A 17852-nucleotide genomic window follows, 5' to 3' on the forward strand; every position below is an offset into this window, starting at 1 on the left:
TTATTATTTAAAAAATCTTATAAATCAATAAAAATCCCCAAACTTCTCTCTTCTCTTTTATAATAAAATCCCTAGAAAAATGTTTATGCTCTTCTACTTTCTCTTTTACTGTTTCTTTAGTTTCCATTTGTCTCTTAATTGCCAATTCTGATGGCCTTTTTTTTTAGTTCTCATCCTTCTGTCTCTCAGCAATTTTCTTTTTGTTTAAATGCTTATCCGTTGGCTTAGAATTGATACTGTTTCAATTTCGAGGAAGAAGATTGGTAAGGGCTAGGCAATTGGATTTTAGTAACTTGCTAAGGTCACATAGCTAAGAAGTATCTGAGGCCAGTTTGAACCATATACCTCTTTTTAGGCCTGGCACTCTTCCATTGGTCTCTCTGTCTCTCTCAGCAGCTTTTGACAGCATTAACCTATCAGTCTTTTACCATGGATACTCTTTTCTCTCAGAGTTTTTGTGATACTGTTTTATTGATTTTCCTGTTACTTGACTAACCATTTCTTTTCAGTCTTCTTTCCTGGCTAATTAACTTTATCATTCCTGCTAAATGTGTTTTTTCCCCCAAGACTTGGTTCCTGTGTAGCATTGGTCTCACCAAGTTCAGGTAGAGTCTCTGGCAGATGAGTTATTGCCTCAGCTTCCACTGACCTGGGTTCAGAAGGTCACTCCTTACTTCTTGAGTCATTTGATGCTGGACTGACTATAGAACTGTGTCCTTTAGACTCTGAACCATAATGCTGAAGGGTCCTCAATAACTTTTGAAACCCAGAAGGTGAAAGAGGTTTCACTCCCTTCACCTAGAACAGAAAAGAACAAAGACAGAGGCCAGAGAATGAGGCCTATTCTGTGGAGTCATGTGGCTTCAAAAGGGAGAAGGAACCAGACCATGGTCTGTCATTGAATGCCATTTAGCAGTGAACAGAACTGCTGAAAATACTGAGAGAAGACAGAGTTGGCAGAAGCTTGAGGCAGAAGCTTGCCAAACTTTTTTGAATGGCTTCACAGCTAATCAAAAGAGCCTCAAATTCTCCAGGTGGTTAGCCAGCTGAACTCAGTTACAGAAGTCTATGCGTGCTTTATAGTCTTTTTATGTTACTTTTCTTATTCTCCTGGAAGTAGACTTCCTGCCTTTTCCCATGTGGAAGCTTCATCAGTTAAAACCATCTGATGGCGCCTGGGTTTGCACCAGACCCTAGTAATCCTCTACCTATTTGAAAAATTTTCTATGTTTAGCAGATAGGTGATGTGTTTTGAATACTTTGTCCATGTCCACAATTCAGAATTCCAGGTGCCACATAGGAAAGAATAAAACAATTACTGTGGCACAATCTTTTATACTCTTAAATCTGTTGGCAAAAATTACAGTTGTTCACTAATACAAAGTTATTCAGAGTCAACAAAAAAGGAGCATTTTATGAAGTTTTATGTTATAATTAAAATATTTGAGAGACAGGTTTTTAGGTAAGAATAAAAATTTATTGATTAGGCTAGCATTTAACCAAAAAATCAATAGGTCAGTGAACCTCTTGCTGTTTAAAGATTAGGAAGTTCCTTCATGCAGGTCCATAAATACAGTTTGGGAGCTCAGTGTTCAGTTCTTCTTTTGGATATCCCAAAACTTCTCTTACTGGTGAATAGTTAATGAGGAGGTTATCCATCAAGACTCAACCCATTCCCATAGGTGATGGAGGGCCGGACAGTTTGATCCCTGACTGGAAGAGCCTTATCAATTAAATAGGTTTTGTGGAGGGAAGTTCCTAACAACAAAGGAAATGTAAAAGTCCACATTGATTTTATTTTCTAATCCAGGACCTTGATATAGGAATAATGCAGCATATAAAAAACAAATTCTCACATTACTAAAGATCTCTACTTGCTTTGGTTTTATCAAAGTCCTTTCTTGGTGTTTAGATAATCCATCTTAATTCATAGGCAAAAGAAGGAAAATAAAGGCAAAAGAAATCAACTTCCTTCCCAAACTCTACAAATTATACAGGACTTTACTTGCCAAACAGATTTTCTATTTGTTCTTGGATGTACTAGGGAACCATTGAATTGAAAATTATTGAAAAGGGTTGGGGTGGTAATATGGTCAGATATGTGTGTTTTGGTAGATGATTGGAGGATGGACTGGTGCAAAAGAGAATAATTATTTAAGATTTTTCTGTTGTATAAGTTTGAATATTTATTTTATTTGAAACCCTTATATTCTGTCTTAGAATGGATACTAAGTATTGGTTCCAAGGCAGAATAGTGATAAAGGCTAAAAGTAATTGGAGGTAAGTAATTTGCCAAGGTCACAAAGCTAAGTAGTATCTGTATATTTGAACCTAGGTCCTCCCCTCTGGCTATCTTCCACTCAGTAACCTAGGTGCCTAGTTTGAATACTTATTGGATTGGTTTTTGTTTATTAACTTTTGTATAGAGTTAGATAATTATAGCCTACAAAACTCTCCTATAAATGCTATATAGAGAACACAAGTGGCTAGGGAACCTTTGTGTAGGAAATACCTGTGACCAGGGCCTCTGCATGGGATAGGTAATTTATGCCTTTGATATTCTGAATTAGCCAGGTGTCTTCTCTTAGTACATATTCCATTCTTCTATGTATTTTATTTATCATACATATTTTATCTATATATTATATAATGTTAAATTTAATATTTTAATTATTAATACATCATTGCTCATAATCATGATATTGCTATTATATCTGTTCTATCCTGTGCCTTCTATCTTCAATTATTCTATATTACTTTTCCTTGTATTTGTAGTTCTCAGTACAGTATGCTTAATAAATGCTTGACTTGACTTCATTTTTACTCATGTCATTATCCTCTTCTCTTCCCAATCATATCCACTCTCTACCAGATGTTCTCCTTTAGGCCCTATTCTCCTTTGCCCAAAACTGAAGCTGATCATTACCTTTGGCCACTTTAAATGTCCCAAACAATATTTACTCTTCCCGTATCCATAGAACTGATGGGTGCATCTTTCCATGCTCCCAAAATTTACATCTATTACCCTTTAGGTCTAGATCATTCATCCTTTGACCTTATCTCAGTATATGGTATGTGTGATATATTGGTCTATGCCTAGTTTCTTCCTAACTACTTTCCAGTTTTTCCAGCAGTTTTTGTCAGATATTGAGCTCTTACCCCCCCAAACTTAAGATCTTTAGGTTTATCAAACACTAGATTACTATGGTCATCTACTACGCATATTATATACTTAAATCTCTTCCACTGATCTGCCACTCTATTTTTTAACTAGTCTGAGATTATTTTGATGACCACTTTGTAATCTAGTTTGAAATCTAGTACTACTAGCTGACTTCCTACACATTTTTTCATTGATATTCTTGACCTTTTTTTAAAGATGAATTTTTCTGTCACTATATGATTCTTCTTTGGTAATTTAATTGGTATGACACTAAATAAATTAACTTAGGCAGAATTGTCTTTTAATACATTGGCTTGGTGTACTCATGAGTACTTAATATTTCTCCAATTGTTTATATCTCTTTTATTTGTATGAAAAGTGTTTTGTAATTGTGCTCATAAAATCTCTGGGTTTGTTTTGTCAGATAGACTCCCAAGTATTTTCTATCATTTGCAGTTATTTTAAGTGGAATTTATCATTCTATCTCTTATAGCTGGTAGTATATAGAATGCTGAAGATTTATGTGGGTTTATTTTGAATCTTGCAACTTTGCTGAAGTTGTTAATTATTTCAGTTAGTTTTTTCATTGATTTTCTAGGGTTCTCTAAGTATACCATCAGATCAGCTGCAAAGAATTTTTTTTTCATTGCCTATTTTTATTCCTTCAATTTTCTTGTCTTGTTGGCATAGCATTTCTAGTACAATGTTGAAAAATAATGATGATAATGTATATCCTTACGTCATTACTAATCTTTGGGAAGTCTTCAATTTTGTCCCTGTTACAGCTAATGCTTGCTCTTGGTTTTATAGAGGTAACTACTCATTATTTTAAGAAAAACCCTTATTGATTCCTCTGCTTTCTAGTGTTTTTTAAAATAGGAATAGGTATTGTATTTTATCAAATGCCTTTTCTACATCTATTGGTATAATCATTTGATTTTTTTTGGTTAATGTTATTGATTTAGTCAGTTAGGCCAGGGTGATAGTTTTCCTAATATTGAACCAGACCTGCATTACTGGTATAAATCCCATCTGGTTATAATATATGATCTTTGTAATATATTGCTTTAATCTTTTTGCTAGTATTTAAAGTTTTTGCATCAGTATTCATTAAGGAAATTGGCTTCTAGTTTTCTTTATCTGTTTTTGTTGTACCTAGTTTAAGTATCACATCTAAATTGATAAGACTCCTTTACTCATTTAAAAAAAAGTTTATATTGTATTGGAATTAAGTTTTCCTTAAATGTTTGATAGAATTCACTTGTGAATCCATTTGGTCCTGGATATTTTTTTCTTAGGGGGCTCATTGATGGGTTGTTCAATTTAGTTTTCCAAGATAGGGTTATTTAAATATTCTATGTCCTCTTCTGTTAATCAGTACAGTTTATATTTTTGTAAATATCCATCATTCATTTCATTTACATAGTTGGTTTTACTGGCATATAATTGGGCAAAATAATGTCTAATAATTGCTTTAATTTCATCTTCATTGATGGACATTCACTCTTTTCATTTTTGATAACTAATAATTTAATTTTCATATTAAAAATCAGATTAAATAATGGTTTGTCTACTGTACTGTTTTTTCCCCACAATCAGTTCCTAGTTTTATTAGTGAAATTTTTTTTACTTTCAATTTTCTCCTTTAATTTTCAGGATTTCCATTTTGATATTTAAATGGGGAATTTTAAATTTATCTCTTTTCTAGTTATTTTTTTAGTTGCATGTCAGATTCATTGATCTATTCTTTCTCTCTTTTATTGATGAATTCATTTGAGGTTTTTTTTTCAGTATTGCTTTGGCTGCATCCCACAAATTTTGTAAAGCTATTTCATTGTTGTCATTCTCTTTAATGAAATTGACGGTTTCTATGATTTGTTCTTTGATGCACCCATTCTTTAGTATTAGATTATTTAGCTTCCAATTAGGTTAGGGGAAAACTTTTTTTTTCTCTTTGAATCCACCAAATATTGTATAAATTCTTCAGCTAGTTGGGTTATCAGAATTATATCAGAAACATTTGCTGCAAACAATTTTTCCCCCAATCAGTTTTCCAAAATCAGTTCTTTTCTAGTTCTGACTGCATAGATTCTGTTAATGAAAAGCCTTTTCCATTTTATGTAACTGAAATAATCTATTTTTACCTTATATGATTTATTTCCCTCGTTTAGTTAAGAATTCCTCTAGTCATAGTTATTTGCCTTCCATTCTCTAATTTAAAAAATGTAATATTTTATATTTAGTTTATGTTTCTATTTGGAGTTTCATGAGGTATTCAGTGTAAGATATTGAGAATGTTCCAATTTCCCATCAGTTTTTGTTGAATAGAGAGTCCTTACTGTAGGAGTTGATATCCTTATTTTTATTCAACACTGTTTTTGATTGCTTTTGGATCTTGTTTATCTAGTTTATTAATTGTCTAACTTTTATAATTTTTGACTCAATCAAATAATTTTTAATATTATTTGCAGTATAGTTTGAAATCTGTAAATCCTATGCTACTCTTTTCTTTCTTTTTCTCCTCTCTTTCTTTCCTCACCTTGAAATTCTTGACTTTTTGTTCTTCAAAATCAACTTTATTATTTTGCCAAGTTCTATAAAGTTACCTCTCACAGTTTGGTAGGGCACTATATTTATTATTTTTCTATTGATTATAGTTATGACAATTCTGAGACTCTTGGTAAATAGACTGCCATATTTTTTAAATTTAATTTTCATTTTGAATGGAATTCTTTTTCTTCCTCTTCTTTTTAAATTAGTGATTTACAGAAAAACTAATTATTTTGCTTGAATTGTTTTATGCTCTACTACTTTGTAGAAGTTACTTTGTTTTTTTTAATTAAATTTTCACTCAAGCTTGAGGATTCTCTAAATAAATTATCATCTACAGAGAAAATTTTTCCTCTTCTTATGCTTATTCTTTCAATTTCTTATTTATATGTTTGGTTTCAAATTTTAATAGTAACAATAGACAGCCTTGCTTATACACAAGATCTTATTGGAAAGGCTTTTAGTATTTCTCCATTACAAATAATTGCATTTTTTAGTTTTAGATATATATTATTTATCATCAGGAAATTTCTCTTTATTCCCATGCTCTTCACTGTTTTTGTTTGTTTTTAAGATGAATAAGTGCTATATTTTATCAAAGGCTTTTTCTCTATCTTTTGCTATAATCATGTGACAGTGTACTGTGTTTATAGTTTTCCTAATCTTGAATCAACCCTGCTTTCCTTGAATTAATGCAATTTGGCCACTCTTTGCTAATGTTATATTCAGAATGTTTGCATTGAGTCAGCTTTTATATGTATGCCTTTTCATATTTTTATACCCATATTTGCTATTTTTAGTAGCATAATAATATTTGATTATGGTGGTGTGCCATTATTTATTTCATTTTTCTCCAATAGTTGAAGATATAGATTTATTCAGTTTTTTAAAATTATAAACAAAACTGATATGAGTATTTTTTTTAATAGGTAGGCTATTTCCTCCTCCCCTTTTTTTTAGGACATCCCTAACATATAATTCTTGAGATCACAGGGTAAATAGCTGTTATCAGTTTTAAAATTCTTACCATTTTGTTGCTGTTTAATCATTTCAGTCTTGTCTAACTTTTCATTTCCCCATTTGGGGTTTTCTTGGCAAAGTCCTAGACTGCCATTTCCTTCTCTAGTTCATTTGTAGTTGAAGAAACAGGCAAAAATGGTTAAGTGACTTGCCCAGAGTCACATATCTAGTAAGTATCTTAGGTTGGATTTGAATTCAGATCTTTCTCACTCCAGGCCTGACACTATCCAGAACTCCATCTAGTAGCTCTTCTTATCTTTTTTGCATATACAAACTTGTGCTAGGTATAGGAGGAAACCCACAGGAAGACTCACAGATAAATAAAACCAATTCCTGCTTTCTAGAAACATATTCTACTGAGAGTTTTCAACTTATATTCAAGTCTTTATGATAAAGGGAAAATTGTGGTGGGAGGGAACACTTAACTGCTTAAACCAAAGAATCAGGGAAGACTTTACAGAAGAGGTGGCTTCTAAGTTGAGTTCTGGAGGAAGACAAAGTTCTTGAGAGGCAGAAATGAGCATTCTAAGGATGAAGAAAAGTTTGTGAGTGTACTTCGTCAGAAGTTGGAGTATCAGGTTTGAAGAATAACTAGTAGTCCAGTTTGACTAGAATGTGTAGGGTATGAAATGTCTGGGCAGGCAGGTTGAGCCACATTGTAGAAGACCTTAAAATGTTTGTTCAAAGAGTTTACATTTATCATATAGGAAAAATTAGGAATAGCTAAATGTTTTTGAGCAAGAGAGTGGTATGATCAGAACTGTACCTTAGGAAGATGATTTTGTTAGCTATGTATGCTCTCTATCTACAGCTGACTACAGATTGTTGAGAATTCACTGACCTACATTGCTAGGAGTTCTCAACTGGAAGTTCCTTTTAAAGAATTTGAAGTCTAGTTTTTATCACTGTCACTAATTTTGAATTAAATGAATTGAATTGAGAACATCTGTGCAAAGTGCTTTAAAATCTAAATACAGTTGAGCTTATCAACTACTTAGCTTTAATATCATCCTAGTAATTATAATTGTTAAAATTGTTGGTTGCTAATGTCATTAACTAGTGACTTACATTTCTTAATATTTGTATACATTGTAATGAATAATGATTAGTTTTTATCAACTATAATTATTACTACTATTTAGTGAGAGGCCTCTCTGCTTAGAAGAAAGAATATCAACAGCAGCACAGAAAGCAGAAATCCAAGAGTTCCTAAAACATCATTTTATAGTTTTATAGTCATTGTTATTCATACCTATGTAGGAGGCTTATTGTCAACTTGACACTATATTTCAAACTTTAAAAAAAATTAGATTTATTGAAAATGTGATTTGATTTATACACTAGTAAAATCAATTTACAAATGTAAAGAAAATATTTATCTTACAAAGTTACTTATAGTAGAATTAGAAAGTTTTCTATTCTTCTGGAATATTATCTGTGTTGTCACTGCTCTTTAGATTTTTGTAAGAAGAAAATAAAGATAAAGTGAAAATCAAGTTAGACAGTTATGTAAGATGTCAAAAACATTGAAATATTTGCATTGGGGAAAGGATTTGGAATGAATGGCAAAAGTTGAATAGATTACATGAATGACATCTACTTATTTATATATTATATCTCAGTTCTTAATATAAGTAATTGACAATTTTTAAACTATGAGATTTTTCATGTTTGTATGTATTGAAAGTTGGAGAAGCAGAAATATACTTACAAACACTGTATAGTAAAACTGGCTATTTAGAGCCTTTGGAAGAGGTCAGGGAAAGGGTCATTTTTGCATTCTTGACTTTTTCAGCTACCAGTGGCATTACCCCCTTTAAAAATTTCTATTGTTAAAAAAAATTTGTATGGGCAGCATTTCTATACTGTTGGTTTTCTCTCCCTATTCTTCCTTTCTAATTTGCTGATTATAGCCCACTATAGATTGAAAAAGCCACAAAAACAACTTTTTTAGGCCCATGTGCAAATTAGAACTAATTTAGTTAAGAATATAGATCTGTGAATAAATGTAGGAGCTTAGAATTAATTCATTTTGATATTAATTTTGGTAACTCAGAGGTTACCTCACTACTTTTTTGGATTTATTTCTTGGTTCTTTGTTGTGTTTTAGATAGGTAAAGTTGCCTGAGAGCTTATTTCTGTAAAATTAAGCTGTTGCTATACTTTTTTTTCCTTTTAATAAGCCTTGTTGCATATTTTGCTAACATAAGGTAATGAGAATGTCACATGAGAGTTGGAATTCTGACACTGATCTTTATTTTTTTATTGTAGATTGTTTCAAGAAGAAATCCAGAGGATGTCCAAGAGGTAACACATTTACACTTGTGAAAATTTTACTTAATGGACAGATTTTCAGTCAAACACCACAGGAGAAATGGAACAGGTTTTTCTATGTTTCAATCTTAATGTATGTTTTGGCATATGTCAAGATTGCTTCTGTGAAACTTTGTGAAATCATGGATCAAGATCTGACTTGAGAGTCAGGAAGAACAGGATTGAAGCCTTGGGCCTAAACGCTCTGGCTGTGACTGGGCAGAAGCCATTTAACCTCTCAATGCTCCAAGCAGTTCCCTCAGAGTAGCAGAGCAGGTACTCACCTACATTAGATGAGCTAGTTTCTTCATTGAGAGTTCACTTTCTCTGATAAAAAATTATAGGTTCAGTTATCCTTGCAGTTCTCTTGGCTGACCTGCTCTTAGTTATATTACAAAAACAAGCAGTCTTTTCTCCATTTCAGGCCTATCTAGAATGATACATTGCTAAAAATAAGGTTTTAGAGAAATATGCCCTTTTAGAAGGAAAAATTTGATAACCTCTTTAAGAGTATACATTAAGGACTCTGTTTAAACTTTGGATTTAAGGTTCTGTTGACAATTTTGAGTTGTGTGAATCATTTGTGAATATGTTTTTCATTTCTTTCACAGTGGTCTTTTGTGAACATTTCAGTGTCATTTTCTCCCTGAAAAGATACTAATCTATTGGTTCTAGATTGAAATTTTATTCTGGAACTCATTCCTTGAAGATACTCTCTGCTTAATATGCTCATTAAAATAATTCAGTGAGAGCTTTGCTGCATCTTAATGTCTGATTGACTTTTATTTCTGTCCCTGCTATCAAAAGGGACACAGACTAAGGTTTTTCACAGTTCCACAAAAGTATTTAGAATGTATTTGAGGTTATATACAATATTGACTCTGATGGTTTGACATCAGTCTTATATTTAATTTTATTTCATTTGGCTATAAAAAGTCCAAATTAAATGCCACTTTCTTTTTCTCCAGATATCATGTTACCTATGCTGGGAATTTGACTAAATCCAAATTCTGATGATTTAAAAAGATTGCCTGGCAACTATGATTTTGTGAATTTTAAGCTTCTGAAAATTATGATACTGTATTAAGGAAAGTAGATTGTAGTTCCTTTGTGAGAAATCTCATTGTAGGACTGTTGTATTATAGTTTTGTAGCTTGATATTCCCCTTTTCCAGGGAGAATCCTGACTTGAATCTATCCATCAACACAATTTCTGCCATTTCCTTAATCATCTTTTTTTTTGGAAAACCCTTTTTAATAACAACAGTTGGTGAACCATTCATCAGAAAACTATTGTAAGTGTCTTTCAGTCAGACTATTGCATGGTGCTTTATTAGAAATGATAATATAAAGGCATTAAAAAGTCTTCCAGTATAGCTGACTTCACCTATCTTTAAAGTACATTCTCTAAATTATAATAAAACTGCTTTGATTTTTCCATTGATCTCATTTCATGTACTCCTTTCAGAGTAGTTACTGATGATTTCCCAAAATGAATTATTCAATCAGGATTTCAGGTTCCTTTTGACTAATTTAAAAAAAAATTGAAACAATAGCTCCTAAATGAAAATAGTTAAGATAGTTGCTGTTTGAGGGATTAAGTCATTCTCCATTGGGGCCATTGAAAATTTTTAGATATATTGTGGTAGTTGGAGGAATTCTTGTTTGTTATTTGGGTGTTGTGTTAGTCCTGCTAAACACACAGGTTTCTTTGTAGCTATGTCATGTAGTGAAAGTGATTGCAGTCTTAAATCAGATTGAAATTCCTTTGAGAAATATAATAAAACCTTGCCTAAGCCCTATTTGAAGAGAATGTTTTCCCTGTGGTCCATATAAAGAATGTTTTTTTTTTTTTTTTGAGAATAGTGCAGTTTGGGCAAGGATAGTATAATTACTAGAAGCAACACATGTTCATAAGCAAGTAGGAAAATAAGTGGAGGTTTTTGGAAGAATGAGAGGCTGTAGAATGGGTTAAAGAATTAGATTCATTAGAACTATGTGCTGTCTCTTCAGTTAGAAATTGAGAAAATTTTATAACTTTTATAATTTTTTTCCTCAGATTATTCTAGTGTCTGAAATGAATTTATTCACTTGGGAAAAATGCTAAATTATCACTTAATACAATAAATTTAGTTTACTCTTTTCTTCTTCCTTTATCTTATTCACTCTCAATTCTTGACGTGTTTATCAAAAGTATTTATCATGGTAACTGAAAGACTCTAATTGCTGAGGTTACAAGTAGTTGTTGCTTCTGACTATAGCAGAAACCAGAGTAGTAGGATAAAGGACTATGTAAAATAGTATAGTAAAAAAGGTGACTGGAAAAGCTTTTTCTCTTTTTCATGATTGCTGTAACTCAGTATTCCTCATGAATATGAAATTTCATTAATGAAAATCAATATAGCAATGGAATTGCCTTATAGTATTCTTTCATAGTAGAAATTCTGGAAGCTGTTTACATGAATGAAAGACAGGTAGGCCTAAGAAAATAAGAGCAGATATTCAAGTAGCAAAGGAGAGGGGAAAAAAAGGCAGACTAATAGGAGAAAAGGAGAAGAAAGCTCATAAAAGAATAGTATACATTGACTTAACAGAAAGGTGATTGAAGCAGTAGATATAAAGGTAAAGGCTAGAGGTAAACAGAAAAGCCAGTGGTAATTAGAACAACCAATCAAAGAACTTATGGATCAAACCACATGATCTAAAAGCCTTTTCTGGGCCCCCTATTAAAGGGTCAGTTAAGTCTCAAATACAATTTTTTTTTGTAAAAAAAAATTTTTTTTTACTTCATTTGGTTACTTAATTTATATATTCAAAATTGAATATGTGTATATACCTTATGGAAAAAGTGGAAAAAGTTCACATTCATTACTTTTTGGAGTTTACTTTTTTCTGAGATCAGATGACTGGAACAATAGCTTAGCGTTATACTCCTTTGTGGTGGAGACAACATTTTGGGGAAAGTTTACTGTTTTCACCATTATTTGTATATTCTTTTTTTGGGGGGAGGGTAAACTCATCAATTTTGGGCTTAGGTTTGGAATTTTTATTGGCCTTGGATATTAATATTCACTACACACACTTGATATTATTTCTGGTTGTGCTTTATTCTCGTCTCCATTTTAAAGACTTTTGAAAAATAACAGGTCATGGAATTCTCCTGTCTCCTTAACTGTTTTTAAATAAAGGAGATTTCATTTCATTTTATTCATGTTTTTTACTACTTTTTAGGTTTTGAGATGCTTTGTATTCTCCAGGTTCTTTGAAAGTTCCAGTTTGCCCTTGTATATTCTGACAGTAGTGAGAAAATAACTTAGACCAAGGTAATATGTCATCACTTTGGAGTTTCAGTTCTTAATCTAAAAGCCCATTGCATTTTTTTTTAAACCCTTACCTTCCATCTTGGAGTCAAGGCAGAAGAGTGGTAAGGGCTAGGCAATGGGGGTTAAGTGACTTGCCCAGGGTCACACAGCTGGGAAGTGTCTGAGGCCATATTTGAACCTAGGACCTCCCGTCTCTAGGCTTGGCTCTCAATCCACTGAGCTACCTAGCTGCTCCCACCCATTGCATTTTTAACTACTGTTTTGAATTGAAATTTTAGATTTCCCATCTTATAGGTTGTCTTAAAAAAAATCTCATTTAACAAACGTTTTAAAGAAAAATTTAAACCTTGTTTTGATACTCTTTGGAAGTCCACCAGTATAGAGGGTAGGAAGTTTATACTAGGATTTATATTTTTTTGTTTATTCTATTTATTAGATAACTTAAAAAAAACCTTTATTATTTATTGGCACCTGTCTCATTGAAAGATGTATTGCTTTCAAGGGTCCTTCACTCATCTTGACTTTCTCAGTCATTCTTCATGAAATGATATTTTCCTAATCATTTTGCTGTAGCAGTGTGGTAAGAGACTATAATACTGTACTTGGATATCTGAAAACGGTTATCATTCAAATCCTATTTCAGACACTTTCTGACTTTGTGAATATGGACAAATCAGTTACTCTCCTAGAGCCTAGGTTTCCTCATTTGTAAAATGAGAATAATAATTGAATGACTATTTCATAAAGTTTGTTGTGAAGAAAATACTTTATAAACCTCAAGGAGCTATATAAAGGGGGTTGTTTTTATGAGTATCATTGAGAATGATTATATCATATGACTATGTTGCTAATTGCCTTATTTAACCTTTGTGTCTCTGAGTCTCGGGACTACCCTACCCAGATATTGTATCAACTTTCTTAAAATTTGATGAACATTATAGGATGATGAGCATAATAATGAGACTAAATAGCATCACTTTCACCATAGTCCAAGACAGTGACCTATCTACCAGTATATTAATAAAATAAAACCACTGTACATGATAGAAACAAATGGAAAGTAAATGTGAAACAGAATAACTATGTAGCTGTATTTCTTCACTCATATCTTGCAAATGTGACATTAAGCATTAGGCCAAACTGAAGAATCATAGATCAGTGGTTAGGCTCACTCTTAAAATAGTTTGAAACTTAGTTTTTGGTTTTTTTTTCAGCACGTTCGAGTAGCTATATTTTACATTAGTCTATAAGGTAGAACCGTGTCTTAGAATACAGCCAGTTTACAGGCTTATTTTTAGTACAACTTAAATGAGCCTCATTTATGTAGAGGTAGGCTGATGGTAAACTATCCTAAGTAATCATATTATACTGAAGTATGGTGTCTGAAAGGAGAATTGTATGAAAGAAACTCTTTAGGGTTAGGCCACCACACCATTTTAGGCATAGGATAAATAGAAATATAGAATAAATAGAATAGAAATAGAGCCCTATGGCATAATAGCATGAAACAATAACAATAGTGGCCCAATATACAGGAGACAAAACTGGAATGTTTCTTTTTTCAATAGAAGTTCGAAAGGGATAAATATATTGCTTATTAGTCAAAACAGAACAACACTAGAAAAAGTTTTTAAAGACGGTCTTGTAAAATGCAGATACCATAGCTGTACAGAAAAGAAAGTCTTCACAGAGCATTTGTGTGAAGAATATAGTGATCTAAGGCACTTCTGCTTTTGCCCATAGAGATTTTATCTTTAACTGTTTTCCAAAACTTTATTGATCACTGAACACCATCTTGAGGCATCATAGTATTTGAATCTTCCTGGGTCTTATACTTACTTATTGGTTGCAGAGATCTGCTATAGCCAATTACTTACCTTCTTTCTTCTGCTACTGCTACATGACCAAATGCATGATTTTGTCATTTGCTGCTTTCTATTTCTTTCGATTATTTAAAAGGGGAAAGATAGCATACAAAGTTAGAAATAACATTCCAGAGAAATATAATTAGATATGAATATAAAAGGGAATTACTCAGTCCTAGATGGATGACAGTTCAAGCTTTAAAGCCTAAGCTTCCAAGTTCCAAGGCTCAGTTTGGCTTTTATAATTCTCTGTTGTTTAGGAGATCCCTTAGCCCAAGAAATAAATAAATCCTAGAATACTATTGCCAACTTTGAATTGGTTTATCTGGGCTCACTGGCTTGAATTCATTGGTCCATTTTGTGATCCTAGGCTCACTCTCAGTCAATTAGAAATGCTTCTTGATTTTATGATTGGCTTGCTGGGTGTTTCCCACCTAATTACTGAATATTTAATAAAAATACAAAGTAGGTAAATAATAGGTTTCCAATTACTTCCAAATTTGAAAATAACTTTATTCAGGAAATATACCCATTTAGCACAAGGTGTTCAGTAATCATATATAATATTAGAGTCTCTTCTGATCATGTTAGTCTTTTTAGCCATGTGTACTCATTTGGATATAGCATTATCAACAGCATCATCTTTGAACATAAAGATGAATAGGTTATATTCTCTTCTAACCTTGAACCAGCTAAAAGTAGAGGCTTGGTTTTTATTCTTAAAAATATAATTAGATATTGAAGAATACTATGAATAACCAATATCATTTAAAATCAAATGATGCTCTGTTTTCCATAGACTTCATAATTTAAATTTAGACCAAGACATACATGCTTTTTATACCTTCATTGTTTAAAAATGATTTCTGATGGCTCAAATATCAGAAAGTAATACTCAACAAGAGCCTAAAAATTAACCTACTGATAAAGAAGCTATGGTTCTATTGGTTTATGTGTCACTGAAAAATATTTTAGTGAACTTTTTAAGGGTAAGCTAGTCATAGGAAGTCTAGAGGGGTAATTCAATCCTGAAGGAAAAAGTGTTCATTTTCTTGCATGTGTGAATTTGAACTTGATATAATACTCATTTCTTGGAGGTTAAATGAGCAGATAAAAATATATCATGTAATTGGAAAGTGAGTAAGGGCCCTCAGAATCATATAGACTTAAAATGAGGGAATCTTTAAAGAGAAAGATGCATTCAAATAGTAATATAAAAAAGATTAATGTTTATAAACTCAAAATAGACGTGAAATGTTCATTTGTGGTTTGCCTAAGCTTATAAACTAGCACTATTAAACCCATGATCTTCTGATTCCTAGACTTATACTCTTTTTATTATACCGTACTATTTTCTTCTCTTGATTTAGGGAGGAAGACTACTTAAAACCGTGAAAAACAATATTTTTGATGAAAAAAAGAATTTTCCCCCTTTAAGTCTTTATACTGTCAGTTTTTCAGTGTAAATATCTTAATGAACACAATATTAAATGGCATACAATTTATTTATCTTGCTACTAAATATCACCTTTTTCCTTCTCTTCACCAGCCTTATCTGTCTTTGGAATTCTAAGCACAGAGTTAATTTTGATGGATGTAATATGTTTCTATTAAGAAGAGAAGGAATTTATTCTCTAAAAACTAATCATAAGGTACCTTTCTAAGGTCATCAGAATTGTAAGTTTTTCTGTGATGTGTTAAATATCATTGAATAGTTTGATAATACCACTAGAATTCTAGTTATTTAAAAAAATCAAACCAAAAAGTAGATCTTGAGTCTTAAAGTCACCATCATAGATGCCCACATTTTAAAAAATGAATTATTTTATTGAATTTTGTTTTTTCCCACATAAGCTTTCATTTTTGCATGACAGATTTTGAGTGTAATAATAATGTTTTTCTGTAATGTAGAATTAAGGAACTCCAGTTTACATACTTTTTTTTTAAATTGTATAAGCAATCAGTAAATGAACTGCAATTATCCTTCATTGGACAGAATCTAATAAGTAAAACCTTACAGCCTTGGTTCAAAAATTCAGTTGAACAAATGTAAGATAGGGGAGCCATGCACACAGCAGCTTGAAAAAGATTTGGGAATTTTAGTGCATGGCAAGTTCAGTATGAATCAGGAATATGATATAACAATCAAAAAAGCTACTCTGAGTTTGGTCTGAATTAACATAGGCACAGATAGCTTTCAGGAATGAGGAATGATCATTCTTTTATACTCTGTCCTAGTTAAACTAGTACGTAGTATGATTATATTCAGTTCTGGGTAACAACTTAAGAAAGACAGTGATAAGCTGGCCAACATATAGTGGAGAACAATCAGGATGGTAAAGGTCTTAAGTCTATGTAATATGAATATTAGTTGAAGGAACTGGTGATATTTAGCCTTGGGAAAAAAAAAAGAGGCTCTTGGGAGATATGGACAGTGTCTCTAGGTATTTGAAGGCCTTTTTTTGGGGGGGGGCAGGATTAGATTTATTCTTTTTGGCTCCTGAGGACAAAACAAGTAACAAAGAATGGAAGTTGCAAAGGGGTACATGTAAGCTTGAGACTAGGTAAATGTTTCAAACAAATAGAACTCTCTAGAAGTGGATGGCACTATTTTTGATAGGTGGTGGGTTTCCTCTGTTGGAGGCCTTCAAACAGAAGCTGGATGATGTGGTAAGAGAATTTTTCTGTATTGCCTTTATTAAGCCATTTTCTCAAGAAGACTGACTGTATGATTAACTGGAGTTTGCAGAATTTAGCTGAGGTGTCTGATTTTAGCTCTGGTGATTTTCTGGTTAGGGTAAAGGGTGAAATTATGGTTGACTGAAAAAAAAATCTAAATTTAAGTGGTCGCCAAGGGAAATCCCAAATAATAAAATACCCAAGTCAGCTGCCAAATTTTGTGGTGATTTAATTGATATAGTAGAGAAGATTTTAAGAAGAAGGAGGAAGGAAGGGGTTAGTACTGGGCAGGAAGATAGGAGATCGAGAAAGTAAGGTTTTGAGTGTGAAGGAGGAAAGAATCACCCTGACCTCCAAAGAGGCTTAGCTAAGATGCCCAAACCTGAAATCTGTGCCAGGGCAAAACTTACCACCCAACACTCCAAGATGTCGGAACGCTTAGCACGCTGCCAGCCAGAGTCGTCACTCCTGAGAAAGAAAAAGAGGCAGAAACTGACGTGCCTTATATGGACATTTTTATATCACTTTTCTGCGTCTCATTTGTACCAATGAGGACTTAGCTTGACTTAGGACAGCCCAGAGGTCTGTCCTTTTTCTTGCACATGTCTGTTGAAGACCATCTCCTCAGATAATTAAATCTTGAGTTTGATGCAGACCTTTCAAAATTTTGTTAAACTGAGTAGGGTGGAGAATGTGGGTTTTCCAGACCTGATTCTGTTATTCCAAGTATCTCCATTGTTATTGATCAGGAAATAGCTAAATCAGATCTTCTAAAGAATGGTCTAATTAGGGTGGAATAGTTTTAAAATTCACATTAGTGAGAAGAGAATTTCCACCTTTATCTACTTAAGATGAGCTTGTCAAATAACTAGCTCTGTTGTTAATGGTTCTGGTTATATTGTAAATTCCAGTTTTGTCTATCCATTATAGTCTTTCCCCT

At 32.5% G+C, this 17852-nt stretch overlaps 1 protein-coding gene across 9 annotated transcripts in view; it reads left to right on the forward strand.

Annotated features, from left to right (window-relative positions):
• Positions 1-17852, forward strand: part of RPS6KC1 (ribosomal protein S6 kinase C1) — a 202945-nt gene that overhangs the window by 7169 nt on the left and 177924 nt on the right. For 6 of the 9 annotated variants that reach the window (XR_008916212.1, XM_056815908.1, XM_007481378.2 and 3 more), the window contains one exon: positions 9005-9040. The exons of 1 other annotated variant lie outside the window; for it this stretch is intronic. Coding sequence is in view for 4 of the 8 variants with exons in the window: in XM_056815908.1 (XP_056671886.1) it covers positions 9005-9040 (36 nt within the window). In the remaining 4 variants the exon portion in view is untranslated. Of the gene's footprint in view, positions 1-9004; positions 9041-10220; positions 10341-15782; positions 15911-17852 lie in introns of those variants that run through there. 2 more of the 9 variants (XM_056815909.1, XM_056815910.1) reach the window with 2 other exon arrangements.

This window comes from Monodelphis domestica, chromosome 2 (genome assembly GCF_027887165.1).
Source record: "Monodelphis domestica isolate mMonDom1 chromosome 2, mMonDom1.pri, whole genome shotgun sequence".
NCBI classification, from domain to species: Eukaryota; Metazoa; Chordata; class Mammalia; order Didelphimorphia; family Didelphidae; genus Monodelphis; species Monodelphis domestica.